The 14,533-nt window shown below is 48.5% G+C and overlaps 1 protein-coding gene across 1 annotated transcript; it reads left to right on the forward strand.

Moving 5' to 3' along the window:
* Positions 1-7,836: 7,836 nt before the first annotated feature.
* Positions 7,837-10,798, forward strand: SOWAHA (sosondowah ankyrin repeat domain family member A). Its single transcript, XM_054217391.1, has one exon. The coding sequence runs from the start codon at positions 7,999-8,001 to the stop codon at positions 9,364-9,366; it is 1,368 nt and encodes a 455-aa protein (XP_054073366.1). The 5' UTR covers positions 7,837-7,998; the 3' UTR covers positions 9,367-10,798.
* Positions 10,799-14,533: the final 3,735 nt, after the last annotated feature.

The following is a 14,533-nucleotide window of genomic DNA, read 5'->3' on the forward strand; positions in this document are numbered from 1 at the left end:
CTGGGCAGCCTGTTCCAATGCTTGATAACTCTTTCAGTGAAGATATTTTCCTAATATCCAATCTAAACCTCCCCTGGTGCACCTTGAGGCCATTTCCTCTTGTCCTATGGCCTGTTATTTGGGAGAAGAGACCGACCCCCCACCCCTCTACAACCTCCTTCCAGGTGGTTGTATGAAGCTTTGAGTGTGACCATAGAGGTGCCAGGAGCATCCTCTGCAGGGTTCAGAGGATGCACACAGAGACCCATTTCCCTGCCTCGAGGAGCTCTCATGCGTCCAGCATGCTGGAAGATACCTGGCCTCTGCACCAAGGTGCCTCATCGCACATGGGAGTTACACCAAAGGTGCAACCTGAGCATGGGTTTGCACAGGGATGCCAGGACCTCATGGCCATTACGCTGCCTGTCTTCATGGCAAGTTAAAGTATGCAACAGAGGACTGTCGAGTCTTTCTTCCCACATAAAGCACAAAGCCAATCCCATCACCCTCAGTCTTTGTAACCCACAAAGACATTGGTATTTCGCAAGCTGTTAGCACAGAGCAAAGTTTTCCCTGCTTTCTGGTGCCCTCTGCTGCAGTGCACCGACCAAGGAACAGCTCACCAGAGCCACACGTTCTCCCGGTCACACAGCTGGTCACTGGGCCAGACCTACACCCCTAATCTGTCTGCTGCCGTGGTTCTGCATTAGTCGTTCCCCAGTCTTTCGATCAGACGCTGCGTCCCCCTCTTTTCTCCTCATCCTCTCTCTTGGAGCAATGCTCACTTCCAGATGGAGAGCTGAGTTTGAGCAAAAAGATCAAATACTTTCCCCCCACAACACTGACTCTGCGTGGGGAAAGGGCTGCTGAGGATCGTTTTGAACCCCCCAAGAAGGGCAAGGTTTTGCAACTCCCTGCACACGGGAGCCAGAGAAAAGCTACTGTGTGCGCAAACGGGCAGCGGTTACTATGGGATTGCTGAAGGCACAGCAGAACCGCCCCCTCCCAGCAGCTTTGGACACAACACAGAGCCCTCCCTTTCTGTTGTTAGACACGTCTGCTCAGCGAGCTGCTCCTCAAAGCCAATCCTCGGGGCTGCTCCTCCACTCAGTGCACGCACCAGTGATAAGGGAGCGTTAAGGAATGCAGGTAACTCTGAGAATGGGCTGAGGTTTGATGTTCCGCTCCCCTCCTCAGGTAGGGCTAGAACCTGCCGTTCCATCTTTGCTGTCATTGCTGGTGAGGATTGTCCTTCAAGAATCAGTTCCCAGCCTGAACTTCCTTAAATTATGCCAGATGTGGGATGCTAATCCCACCGCACGATGCAACCACCTCTGAGGGAACGGACAAGGGAGAAGTTACCTGGAGTGACCCTGTCCAGGAGACTCTTCCTTGTCTACTCAGGTGCTCCTAGATCACCTCCAGCATCCTGCACAAAGGAGGGCCACAAATAGAGTCATTAGCTAAATATGATACAGCTAAAGCTCTGAGCCCCACCCCAATTACTAGGAAACAGTGAGCAACTGTGCTTAGGCCCCACTTCCAGTTATTTTTCAAAAGGTTTGCCAAATTTCAACTTTTTGGCAAGATAAGGAAAAGGAAAGATAGCCAATATCCCAGTTCCTTTCATTCATTGCCCACAAAAGCACAATCCCTGGAGAGCCCTAAAGCAGGACTGAAGTATTAAAGACAATCAAACCTCAGTGGCCAAATTAAAACAGAACTTATGCTTCATTACAATAGTCTACGAGCTGCACTTCGTATTAACGTCTGTCTTCTCCCTTACCTGCTATTTGTGATCTTAACAAAGGTCTCTTGCTCCCACGGCCATATAAATAAACGAGCCCACGCTGTGCTGGTGGGCACTGAGTTGCTGTGTTACAGCAGGTGCGTAAGATCGTATGTTCCTTCTCTGCATCTTTGATTCTTCCCAAGATGCCTTGGGATCCACCTGTGTTGCGCTGCAGGAGCTCTGGGAAGCATTGTTCACCCCAGAAGGGGACTGTGCTTATGCTGGAGAAATAAAACAGGTTGTGAAAATTAGATGTAGGTAATTGAAGGGAGGGGGCAAGGGTTATCAAACGCAAGTGCTTAGAGGGGTTGGAGATTATGAAGAAGGTTGTGTTCTCCCTTGAAGCAATTTCAAGGCATTTTCTGAGTGTTATCCAAGTGATCTGCTTTTTGCAGGTCAAAAAAGCTGGGTTTCTGTCTTTCCTGAGCGAACTGCCTACAACCAAATTAATTCTGCTAATCCATGTATCAGTTCTGGCTAAAGATAGGTTGCCAAAATGTTGTATTTTTCTAAAAAGGACATTGCTGAACACCATCTGTTAATTTATTTTCTTGGGTCACCAAAAATGACAAAAAGCCCCACAGCTCGTCACTAATGCTGCCTTGTACTAGAGCTGCTGGGGAGTTAACTTTCTGGGCCTTCTTTACATATCACAAAGAAGCAAAAATAAACAGGTAAAAAGGTTAAAAAGTTACTTTTTTTTTTCTTTTTTACATTACAGGCACACTTTGGAGTCCTGATTTAAGACAACGTAAAACTCCTGCTTAACACACACTTAAATGCCATTATAACAGGTACTTTGGGAGAAGTGATTGACTTAGATTCATTAAGAGCTCTTTTCCCTGCCAATAAAGCGCAGACTGTAACAACACGAGGCTCACAAAAGCCGATTCCCAGACAGCTACAGGTTTCTGCAAGCTGCAGTCAGATTCATGGCATAAAGGGAATTCTGAGCCATTGGAACAGATGAAGGGACAGCACTGCTGTCGCCTGGCTCTGATTGAGCTGTGCTGCTGAGACCTTCTGCAGCTGGAGTCCTCTCTCCCTTTGTCCATCGGCACTGCCACCAGCATGGGGCGGATCTCTGGGACAGGACAGCACTGCGTAAAAGCTTGCAGTTATTTTTAAACACCTTGTTATTTCAAAAAGCACACTTTTTCTAATGCCAATTCAAGAGAAACCCTGCTAATTTCAAAAGCTTCAGGTGCATAAAAGCTGCTTCAAGAGAAGGGAAATGGATTTGGTGGCCCCTTTAACTGCTAAAGCATCAATTGTTATGCAAATTATTCCTAATAGCTCGGAACTCAACGTATATTACAGTGCTGGATGCTTCTGCAAGGATTTTAAACTCTGTGGAATATTTGTACCTGCTAAATGCACAGTGAATTTAGGATGAGCTCTGAATTTTCTACAGTTAAAGAGCTGGGGCAGAGAGGCACAAATGTACCCTGGAACCTCTTTGTCCAGGGGAGGGGAAGGAAAATGCCCCTTGCTGCATGCATGGTGGCATGGCAGCAGCGCATAGTGGGGAGGTCAGCAAGAGTTGCTTTACTTTTTCATGTTGTCACCCCAGGTAAGGCAATGAAAATGGAGAGAAACAAATGTTATCGCAGCCCCTTTTACGTCACATGCAGACACAGCGAGTAAGTGATCATCCTACCTGCCACATGAATACCACAGCAACACCAAGGCCTTAGAAGATGGCTGCATCTTTCAGGGCTGAGTAAAATCCTCGATCTGCAAATCCAGGTGGTGCAGACAAACAGAACTCCATCACGTTTTTCAACACAGGCTGGAGGAAGCAGCTTATTGGAAACTCTTCATTTCTCACAATGTGTCCTCCTGGGGATTATTAGAAATCCAATGGTTTCATGGCTACTCTTTTAGCAGTACTACCACCAAGCACCTTATTAAACTTTCACTGGTTATACTAACAATATATGGGATGTATAAGGCATTTCTACAGAAGTGCTGTCCTTCTAAGCTGAAGGTCAATAGGAGCTGCAGGTCCATTGCCCCAACGCAAACTAAGTGGTCCTGGTGAATGTAAGCGGGATGGCTGGAAGCAGACCACAAATTTCCCCAGCTCCTCACGTCAAAGGGCAGAATTACCACACTGCACCTCAGGCCAGCTTTGCATTATCCTGCTAGAAATCCCATCAAGTTCACAGGCATCACCTGAAAACCAGAGGATGGTTGGGATGGGTCCTTGCACCACCTGTGTGGAACAAGCAGTATGTAATAAATACACACCCTGAGGTACAAGGAAAACTGCATTTAAATGGTTGTGGTTGAGAAACATTGTCCAAACTGGTTGCTGAGGTCCTTGAGTTACAGCTGAACCTTGCTCATTTATGAGAAAATGCCTTTTCTCTGCAAATAATCTTCTCCACCTCTCCCTGCCCCTTCACAGACTTTTGCTCAATTGTTTATCTATGGGAGGTTACTGCATTTCTCCATGGAACAAAGGAAGAGCTATTTTCCTTCACAATGCGTGCTCTTTGTTTCACACGAAAATATCAACAAGGAAAGTGGAAAATCATGGCCTTTGTCATCCTATTTATTCCGCGAACGCTGATATCATTTCAGAGGAAAACAAGTTTTCCTTGAGGTACAAACCCCATCCGCAGTCAATAGCACCTAAGCTTCACCTCCCTGCAAAGCACCAGCACCCTCTCCGACTATGACTATCCCCCTTATTCCCTTTTTCTTTCTCCGTTGCTTCCAACCTGGCACCTGACCTTCCCTGTGGCTCTGAGAATGTCACACATGAAGGAGCAGGACCTGGGATACCACCTCCTTCAGTTTTGAAGTGTCACTAGAAACTTCTTTGCTCTGACTAGATGCTTTGCTTGATCTCCCACTTCATTTCCTGGTTTTGTGCGGTGTGAATAATTACACTCACATAACCTTTACCTTCCTCCCCCGAGGGGGTCGCAAAAGGCCCCAGATCTCTATGTCGATTACTACACTGTAATGTTGGTAGTTTGAAAGTTTGTGAAACTTCTTCACTGGAAAGATAATTCTCCTCAGTTGTAGAGTTCAAAATAGAGGCCATCTATGGCTTATGACGTAGAACTACCAAACTGCAATATTTGTGTTTAAAAAAAGCAGTAGTAAATTAATTTAATCGTGGGTTTCTGTACATTGTTTTTGTCCCAGCCAGTAATTTAAAAATATCAAGACAGTTGGCTTGAAATCTCCTACGAAGCAGCCCACAGTATTCCGTAAATAGCCCCACAAAAAATACTTGCTTTGTAGGTTTTTGGTGACACAGAAAAAGAGGCAAAACTTCTCATGCTTTTGAAGACTGGAAATTTCAGATGACTGATAAGCACAACACCCATAATGCTCCAGGCTCTTATTATCTATATTAATAAAATTCATTCAGACAGCTTAATTTCTGCTGCACAATCTGATCAGAATATGACCAGTGCTCAGTAAAGTAAGAGGAGCTCACTGGGATCTGGTCCCTGGGTACTTGGCACTCAGCCTGAAAGGTGGGCAACCAAAAGGCATCAACGGATAGAGGGAAATGTTGGCAAACAGGACGCACCCCATGCTGCAGCCTGGAAATGGTACGCAGGATTAGCCAGAAGTGTTGTTTCCTTCTTAATTACAGAAAGTACAAGACTAACATAACACCTACTGACTGTGAAAAGGAACACAATCACACGGCACGGGTTGCCCACAAAGGAGCACGCATGGGACAGGTGGTTGGATGCATCACTGGAAAATTACCTGGGGAAAGAGCTCCTTGCGTCAGGGCAGTTAAACGAGAGCAACCAGTTCACCCCTGGCATGGCACAAGGTGCGCTTGGAGACATCCTTCTCTCCTCTTCTAGGACCTCCTGGGGATGTGCCCTTCTGCTCAGTGGCCACAAGGAATGCCAGCACCTGCAGTGGGGAACAGTCTCAGTAACACCCCTCCTTCGGGACCCCAACCCAACGCCCTGGAGAGATGATGGGACCTCAGTGGCCCCAGAGTTGCCCCTTGGGTGCTGAGCAGTAAGGCTTCCTGGGGACCACGGAGATCCCTCTGCAGGATAGATGCCAGGCTGGGGATAAAACGGGTGGGATCTGATGGCACCCTCGTGGGTCTCAAAGGATACAGGGGGCTGATGCTTTCCTCAGGCTGTCCAGGCAGGGAGGGAGCACCCACAGAAACACCCTCCGCACAGCGGTGAGCCCGAGGACATACCCTGCCACGCTTGAACCTATTCAAGCAATAAGAACAACTTCTCCCTTAACATTTGTAGCATAAGAAAATGTTGCGGGCTTTTTTTTTAAAGAACCTATTCTCCTGAATTATTTTCCCTCCTCGCTCATTTGCAGATATGAACTATAATCCTAGGGTATGGCTGAAAGTTTGCAATGCAAAAATCATAGACTGCTGAGATTTTCTTATGCCTGCAATGGATTCTAGTAAGGAAAAGAAATCAACACTGAAAGCAAGGCATAGCAATTAATGTTTGGATGCATGCTCATTATTAGCTCTCTACAGTAGGCAAGGCAGAACCGTGGCGATGCCATAAGCTAGAAAGCATTGCTAATGCAGTAAAACGCTAGACGCAAGTGGCTGCTTCAGCAGAGGGTGAGGTTGCTGTGTACGCCGTGTGAAAAGGCAGTAATAAGAGGTGTGCGATTCACGTAGAAGCACTGAATTGCTACAAGCAGCATGAAGATTACATGCTATTATGCGAAAGAACATTAGAGCAGCAAAATGATTTTGAGGAACTGGCTCAGCGCCAGCTTGTTAGCAAGAGATAAAATAGCTTTTCAGAGATTTGCACAAAGATGGAGAGGGAAGGGGAAAGGCTGCCAAAGGAAGACTCTGAGCAATCTGTGGGAAGAGGCTCTTCCACCACCAGGAAAAGGTGTGAAGAGGCAGAAGGGAGGTCAGCATCAACGAGAAGGGAGAGAGATGCACTGCGTGGGGATCAATGCACCTCAAATTGTCTTCAAAATGGAGACTTTGGCACAGGCTGATACTCCATTTTATTCAAGTTCTAAGACAGTGAAAACAAAAACGAATCTGTTTTCTTATCCATCCTTCTACAGACAGTTACTTTTATCTGTCTTCATACCACACCGACTGTGTTCATTCTGTGCTCAGTCTCTCTTGCTGTTTTCCTAGACAAACTGTTCAGTCATTCAGGAATCAATTTAGCGATCTCAATTGCAACACTCTGTGGAGGAGAAAACAAGTTTGCAGGCTGAACGCCATCCCTCCAGGAGGTCTTCAGCCCTACTCCTTCGCCTGGGGAAAGGCATTTGTCTGGGATTTTCTTTTTTTCCCCCTGTAGAATAGAGAACAATAATGTTAAATGCTTAAGCAGAAGTAATTGATATGTCTGCAGAGACAGCTTCTCGCTTTAGAAAAAGAGCTCTGTCTTCTCCAGGTGTACATGATTAGATGCAGGCATGTTGTAAAGATGTAATCAATTATATAGATGTATATCAGATGTATATCAATTATATATGCACACATATGCACACTGTAGATGCAATGTAAGTAAAAGACATATAGAGAATAGATATAATACATGTAGTATCACATAGAGTGGAATATCTTTCAAAAAACTGATCCATCCATCCATCTTCTGACTTATGTTGAGGCAGGAAGCTGTTAACCCAGAAGAACTGCAGCTCCTGCCCAACACCAGAGGCTTCTTGGAGAGCGGAGACCTGACTCTGCAGAGCGATTCCTACCTAAATCCGCACCACTTATTTACCATTGAAAAAAAAAAACAACAAACAGCCAACCAACCAACCAAAAAAACCAACAAAAAATAAGCATTTTGGGAAGCTGGAAGAGGAGTAAGTCAATGAAGCGTTTTCCCTGCCTGAGGAGTCTCCCAGGAGCTGACACACCGGTGATACACCTTCCCGACGCTCTCCTCAGCTCCCCGACAGTCAGGCCTTCCCGCCCGGCTCCTCACCTGCCGCGGGGATCGCCGGCCCCGGCGCGGGGCCGGGCGGGTTCCCCTCAGCACCGCCCCGCGGGAGGAGACAGGCGCCGGTGCCGCTCCGCTCCCTCAGACGGAGGCGGAGGCAGGGCGAGGCGGGGCGGCCCGGCCCGATCACCTCAGCGGGAGCGGCCGCCGCAGGTGCCTGCAAACCCCGGTGAGTCCCCAGAGGGCGGGCGGGCTCCCTCACCTCCGCCGCGGGGAGTCGGAAGAGGAGAAGGAGGCGGCGGCGGCTCCACCACCACCTGTGGCGGCGGGATGGCGGAGCTCGACATCAGCCCGGCAGCCGTGCTGGGTTTCCTGCGGGAGCGCGGCGGCTGGGTGCGCAACACCGAGCTGGTGAGCACCTTCCGGCCGCTGCTGGAGGCCGGCGGGGAGGCGGCGGAGCGGGCGGAGCGGCGGGAGCGCTTCAAGGCGGCGGTGAACGCGGTGGCGGTGGTGAAGGAGCGGGACGGCGCCAAGGTGGTCGTCCTGAGGCGGCAGCTGCGCACCGCCCCGGCGCCAGGGGGCGCCACGCCGCCGGGGGGCGCGCTGGCAGCGGAGGAAAATGGCGGCGCCCCCGTCGCTGTCCCCGTCCCCAGCGGGCGGCTGTCGCCGGTGCCCCCCGAGGAGCTGCCGTCGCCGCGGGCCGTCTCCGAGCTGCGGGATCTCTTCCAGGGCGGCGGCGGCGGGGTGCCCCTGCCCGCCGGTGCGGGTGGGTCCAGGCGGGAGCCGCTCCCCAAGCCCTGCATGCTGCCCGTGCGCTGCGTGCCGCCCCCTGCCGCTGCCACCACCACCCCGGGGCCACCTGAGGAGCCGGCATCCCCCTTGTCGCCCCCAGAGGAGGAGGTTGGGTCCCGCTCACCTGGCCTGCGGCGGGGGCCCAAGGCCCATCGGGCCAGTGAGGAGACGGCGGCGGCGGCGGTGCCGCTGGAGGAGGCCGAGCACCAGTGGCTGGTGATGGCAGCTGGCGGGCAGTGGACCCAGCAGCTCCACGGGCTGCTGCTGGGCGACGCCAGCTTGGCGGCCCGCAGGGACTTCATCTCGGGCTTCACCGCCCTGCACTGGGCTGCCAAGAGCGGCAACTGCGACATGGTGACAAATATCATCAGAGCGGCCGAGAAAGGGGGGACTCATGTCAATGTGGACGCCAGGTCGCATGGCGGCTACACGGCGCTCCACCTGGCTGCCATACACGGCCAGGAGAAGATCATCACCATGCTGGTCTACAGCTACCACGCCAAGACCGACCTGAGGGACTACAGTGGGAAGAAGCCGCACCAGTACTTAAAGGAAGGGGCCTCCTCTGCAGTCAGGCGCTTGCTGGGGGACCCCAGCCTTTCCCACAGTGCGGAGCCCTCCGTGCCCATCAAGAAGACCACAAAGCTTGCGGCTTCAATCTTGAGCTCCACTAGCACGTTTCTGGGGGTCATATCCGATGACATGGCTTTCTACGATCTCACCAAAGGTTTAAGGAAGCCCTCTTCTTTAAACAAGCTCCTGGCTGCCACTACGGGGCCGAGGCGGAAGCCAAAGACCAGAGGGGGCTTCCCTTCATATTCCTCCCTCTCCGAGGTAACAGAGGAGGAGGAAGAGGAGGTCGTTGTGAAACGCAGACCCGTTTCTGAGCTTTTCTTTGGCCACTAACCTCTGCCTTCTTGGGATCAAAATTGTTTAATAACGTGACTGGGGTCTGGATTTTTCTCTCACAGAAGCAGCTTGGATTTCTTCTCTCCATGTCTGTCTTTTTGGATGTTCAATTAAATCAGTGATAGAGCCTGGCTCCAAAGGCCGCTGGATGAAACCCAGCTCACAGACACCTGTGGAAAGGGAGTGTTACAACTGCTGTATGTACCATCATGCTGCTGTGTTGGTGGAGACTGCAGACTTTAATGGTTGAAAAACTAAAACAACCTCTGTGTGTGTAGACAGGTTAAAATGCTTAAGGTACTGCCTTCTTGATCTGTGTTCCTCGGATGGAGAGCAAAAGTAAGGTAAAGAATGGCATATCCTACACTGTGAATAGCAAGCTGGTAGCTGGCTACTTTAACATGGCTTGTTATATAGCAGGCTTAAATTATTAGAAGCAAGATTCATAGTTTTCTATGATGTTTCTGATTATTTTGGTAACAGAAGAGGAATATTTCTATTTAAAAAAAATTGTGTACTTTTTCAAAACAAAGCTTGTCACTATCAGAAATACTAACATAACAATCTCAACTGTTGCCTAAAGCATTTTATTAGATGAACAGGTTTAAAAAAAAATAAAACCCCAACCTTCAGCACTCAAGTCACCGTGACCTGTCTACCTCAGTTTCAAAGCTAGGTTAGCATTTTAAATTTTTTTTCCTCTTCCTGAAAGACTTTTTGTCCAGGTGTGACTAGCCACATGTCTTGATGATACTGTGAACATTTAAACTTGACTGTAGTTCAATCACTTAATCTGAATAAAAGCCTTGGTGATGTCTGACAGTGAAAAACTGAACTGAAAACCTGGGAACTGGATCCTGCAGAGTTTCCGAGTAGCCAACTGGAAACAAAGTTGGGCTTGTATGTCTGATTCTTTTTATTTAAAACTTGGCCTTTGATTTTGACCTGTTTACAATAAATATTTATAAAAATTGGGCTTTATGTTATGTTAGGTGCTTCATGATAGAATGTCTGCATGACCTCTTAAAGCAATGTTTATCTCAACAGCATGAATCACTGACCTAAAACTAACTCTTCTTCTTTTATATTATAAACATAATTGTTCTATCTATAGAACTACACGTAGCTCCAGAAAGCATGCTAACTGCAGGTTAAGTAATACATTTGCAGTGAGATTAACCAATAGTAATTAAAAAAATAATGATGTGAAGAGGCAGAGCTAAGAAGAGAAACTGTCCGATTCCTGGGGCCAGTCTGGTAAACCATCACGTTTTCTCTAAAAATGTAACAAAACCACCTGTATCATTCAGAGGTGAGGAAGGTGATGGCAATACTGCCCTTGCTCTGCTTTCCAGCACCGTCAGGTGTTTTGGTTTCCGTACTCAAACACTTGTTTGCATGCTTTGCCTTTCTTTCCAAGCCAGTGACTTCAGGAATGTGTTTTTTTCAGCCTTGAATTAAGCCTAGTACTTCTAATTGGCTGTAATTGGCTTCTCCCAAATGCTGGGCAAGGAATGCCGTAGGACTGTGCTGAAGGCGGAAGCACTGCCCTCTTTTACTTTAAAACGTTCTCCTTGGAGTTGGTGACATTTGCTCGAGCATCATCAGCGATTGCAGAGGGGTCTGCTCCGCCCGCTCTCAGAAGAGAGTGGATTATTCTGCACCGGGCTGCTTCCGTATTGAACTAATTAAGTTGTTAAGCAAACGTTAATGATCAAGCGCCTCATGACTTCTATATCTGGAGTAGGGTTTAAAAAAAAAATCCTATTTGCTCCCTCGCTGTTGGTGTGACCATTGACCAGCATGGTCATTTGAAACCCTGATTTGTGCTGCACTGCGTCAGCTTGCAGAGTTCCAGGAAAAAAAAAAATTGTTGCTCTGTTTTAAAAAGTCTTTCCAAGTTTATTGACATTAAATACTTTTTTCTGTATTTTCTGAAACCAGGGGAGCCTGTGTGTGTGTTACATCTGAGGCACTGGCAGGACTGACTTTTGCCTGGTAAAAGCGTTCGGTTTCTGTGTGAATTGGAAACACTCTCCAGTTTGACTTGGCCTTATTGGGAAGTTTGTTCATTAGTTATGGATACAAGCTTGATACCTGTTCAAGTCACATAGCTGAATTTTTAGTGATAATTCTGAGTAAAACCTATGTGAGTCGGAGGTAAGGTTCCAAGATGGAGTGTTTTCTGTTTAAGAAAAAAGCGAACCAACCAACCAACCTATAAAGCGCAGTTCTGACTTCACTGTAAGGGAAGTAGGGAGAAGGTCTCATTGCTCTTGTATTGTTGTGTCAAAGGAAAAACAAGAAGTCACGGCTGAGATAAGACTTGGTTGCAACACGTATCATCAAGGAAGTTCTCTGCTACTCCTTCCTCAGAGGCATCACAGCCACGAGCTAGAAAAATGCCTGGCAACAACCACAGCGGAGCCCTGGTCCTTTCGGCGCTCCCCGGGGGGGGGGCTGGGAGTTGGCAGGGAGGTTGCAACACAAAGGTGGGGAGCTGCAAGGTCAGGTGCTGTGGGTGGGGTGGGCCAGGCTCTGCCAACAAGTCTTCGTGGTGACTCAGCTCATTCCTCCTCCTTGTTGAGCAGATGAAGGAAAAGATAGTATTTAGGCAGGCTGTGATTAGTATACCCAGTGCTGCATGACTTCACGTGCAAACAAATACTGAGAGGTATTGAAAATGTGCTGCTGTAATCTTACAAAAATATACATCACCCTTAGTTTGAAGTAAAACCAGTCCATCAGCCTTTCTGGGGTTTGCTTTCGTATGTTGCCGTTTACACTGTGGAAGGGGCACCGTAGGATGATCATGGGAGTGTTTTTCTGGCAGAGACTGAGGCTGTGACTGTTCCATGAATCCCTCAGCTTCATAGATCTCCTTAATTTCACTCTTTGACTTAATTTCAGCCAAATCTGTCTGAACACAGTAGGATTTTCACGTGAATGAATGAGAGCTGTGAAGTTAAGCCAGGATGCTTTCACAAGTGATAGAGGACATGGCTCCTGGTGCTGCTGGCCTGGGGCAGAGGCTGTGTGCCACAGGCTGGGCGAGCAGCCTTTTGAACCTCTGGCCCAGCCCAGAGCCGGGAGCTGCCTTCTGCACCTTCAAAGCTGATTGCAGAAGAGGATAAAACCAAAAAACCCTAGCCCCCTGGGCTCCTGCCCCGGGGAGATGGCTTGTGTGGTGGGGGCAGGCTGGCAGCAGGGTAGGGCTGGAGACGGGAGGTGCAGATAAGGCACAGGACCACGATTCAGCAGCTCGGGGCTGTTTTGCCTTGGTTACATCTTTTCCCTGCCTACTTGCCACAGCTCAGTTTTCCTGCTATAAAATGGAGATAATCATCCTGGACGCTGCTTTAAAGCGTGCAATATTGATAATCCAAATAGAAATCAAGATAATTTTTTAGACCTGTAGGCAGCACAAGCAGCGTCATCCGCAACCCATGGATGCTGCGCATTCAGTGGGGCGCCTACGCAAATAAAACTGGCTCAGGTTTTAGCTCGGCAGCATCAGAGATCAGCAAAGCTAATGTTTGTCTGACCCTGGCTCAGTCCGTCTTTCTAAAGATAACTCAGTTCATCTATTCCTCAGCACATTTTGTTCTGAGGCGTATCAGCTCAACAACCTGCACTGGAGAGGCCTGCAAACAAGCTTCCAGCCGCGATTATATACAAAGGGACAGACTTTGTCCTCCCGGATGCGGCTGTTTGAGCAGCATGCGGTGGAGCGCTCCTGCTCCGGCTCAAATAGGTTTTTGGCTGTCTCTGTTCCCTTGTGAGTGCTGCACAGAAAGACCTGTTCTATAGAAGTCCTGGGAAATGCTGCTCCTGCACTGCAAAGGAGACTTTATGAGATTTCAGGTTCATCACAAAAACAAGGTCCGGAAGAGTCACAGAATAACTCCAACAGACCAGCAGCAGCCGCCAGCTGAAGGTAGAGGAGGCCTTTCGAGACAGTCCCCAAGCCCCACAGCTTGTCCCTTCTCCTCCCGCTCCGCAGGTTTCCACTGTGACCTACATTCCTTGGATGCACTTGCCTCCCGATTTGCATTTTAATCTGAGTAAAATGGCAACATGGCAGTTTTTGCTCTTTCCAGTGATTTGTGGGACTCCCCCCAAATTAAGAAGTTGTTAACAGGGACTTGGCCAGCACGTAGCACGGGCACGAACAGCAGGGTGTTTGTTTGCTGCAGGGAGAGAACAGGGCCAGAGTAGATCAAAAGCTCTGCATCGTAATGAGGAACATTCATTCTCTATTCCAGTTCCGAAGTTTATTTCACTAATTTATGAGACAAAGCAAATCACTAAGCACATGGATGCTGCTTGTGCAACACTGAACTGAACCATCACCAACTGCTGGTCACTGAACGACGGTGGCTGGTCACCGACTGGCCGTTTTGGAGTGAACTACCAGAAAAGTCCCACCAGGAGACGCTTTCTGATGGTGATGTAGCTGCCAGCAGTAAAACAGGGTCCTTGCCAAATAATCTAGACTAGTTTAAAAAAAAAACACATTTAGAGATAGATAAACTGTTCTCACCAACCTCATTCCACTGATCAACACTGTTGCACCTGCAAAGATTTCTAAACCAGACCTGCTGTAGAAAGCCCCCATCGGAAGTGCTCTGGTCCTATTCACTGCCCCCAAAAGGGACATTAAGAAAAATGTTTTTTAAAAAAAAAGCCAATTGCACTGCAAAGCACTTCTTGGTAAATATGTATCAACAAACGCTTCTGGTAGAAATGCAGATTTTACAAGGGAAAGACTGTTTGCGTAGAACTCGCACCATTCCTCAAGTGGAATAAAACATACTGGATTTTCTGGCCAATCTGAGCGTATCCACCAGCACAGGCGCTGGGACAGGATTTACCACAGCAGCTCTGCCAGTAACACCCCTAATCTAGGCTGAGCCTTGGCAGCTTCTCTGAAAACACACAGGACGTGCAGCCAGAGCTGCACCCAACCGCTTTCCTCCCCGGTCCCCACGACTCACCTCGCACCCATCGTTTCACACCGTCTCTTCATCCTGTTTGAATTGGCCGCCGCAGCATCCTTCCTTTTGTGACAGCCACAGCTAAGAGCTCGCCTGTCTGTGCTTCATCAGGCTTGAAACAAAGCCCAGATGTAAAGGGCCTGTGGTGGTGATAACGCTGCACTCGG

This window comes from Rissa tridactyla, chromosome 11 (genome assembly GCF_028500815.1).
Source record: "Rissa tridactyla isolate bRisTri1 chromosome 11, bRisTri1.patW.cur.20221130, whole genome shotgun sequence".
Classification (NCBI taxonomy): domain Eukaryota; kingdom Metazoa; phylum Chordata; class Aves; order Charadriiformes; family Laridae; genus Rissa; species Rissa tridactyla.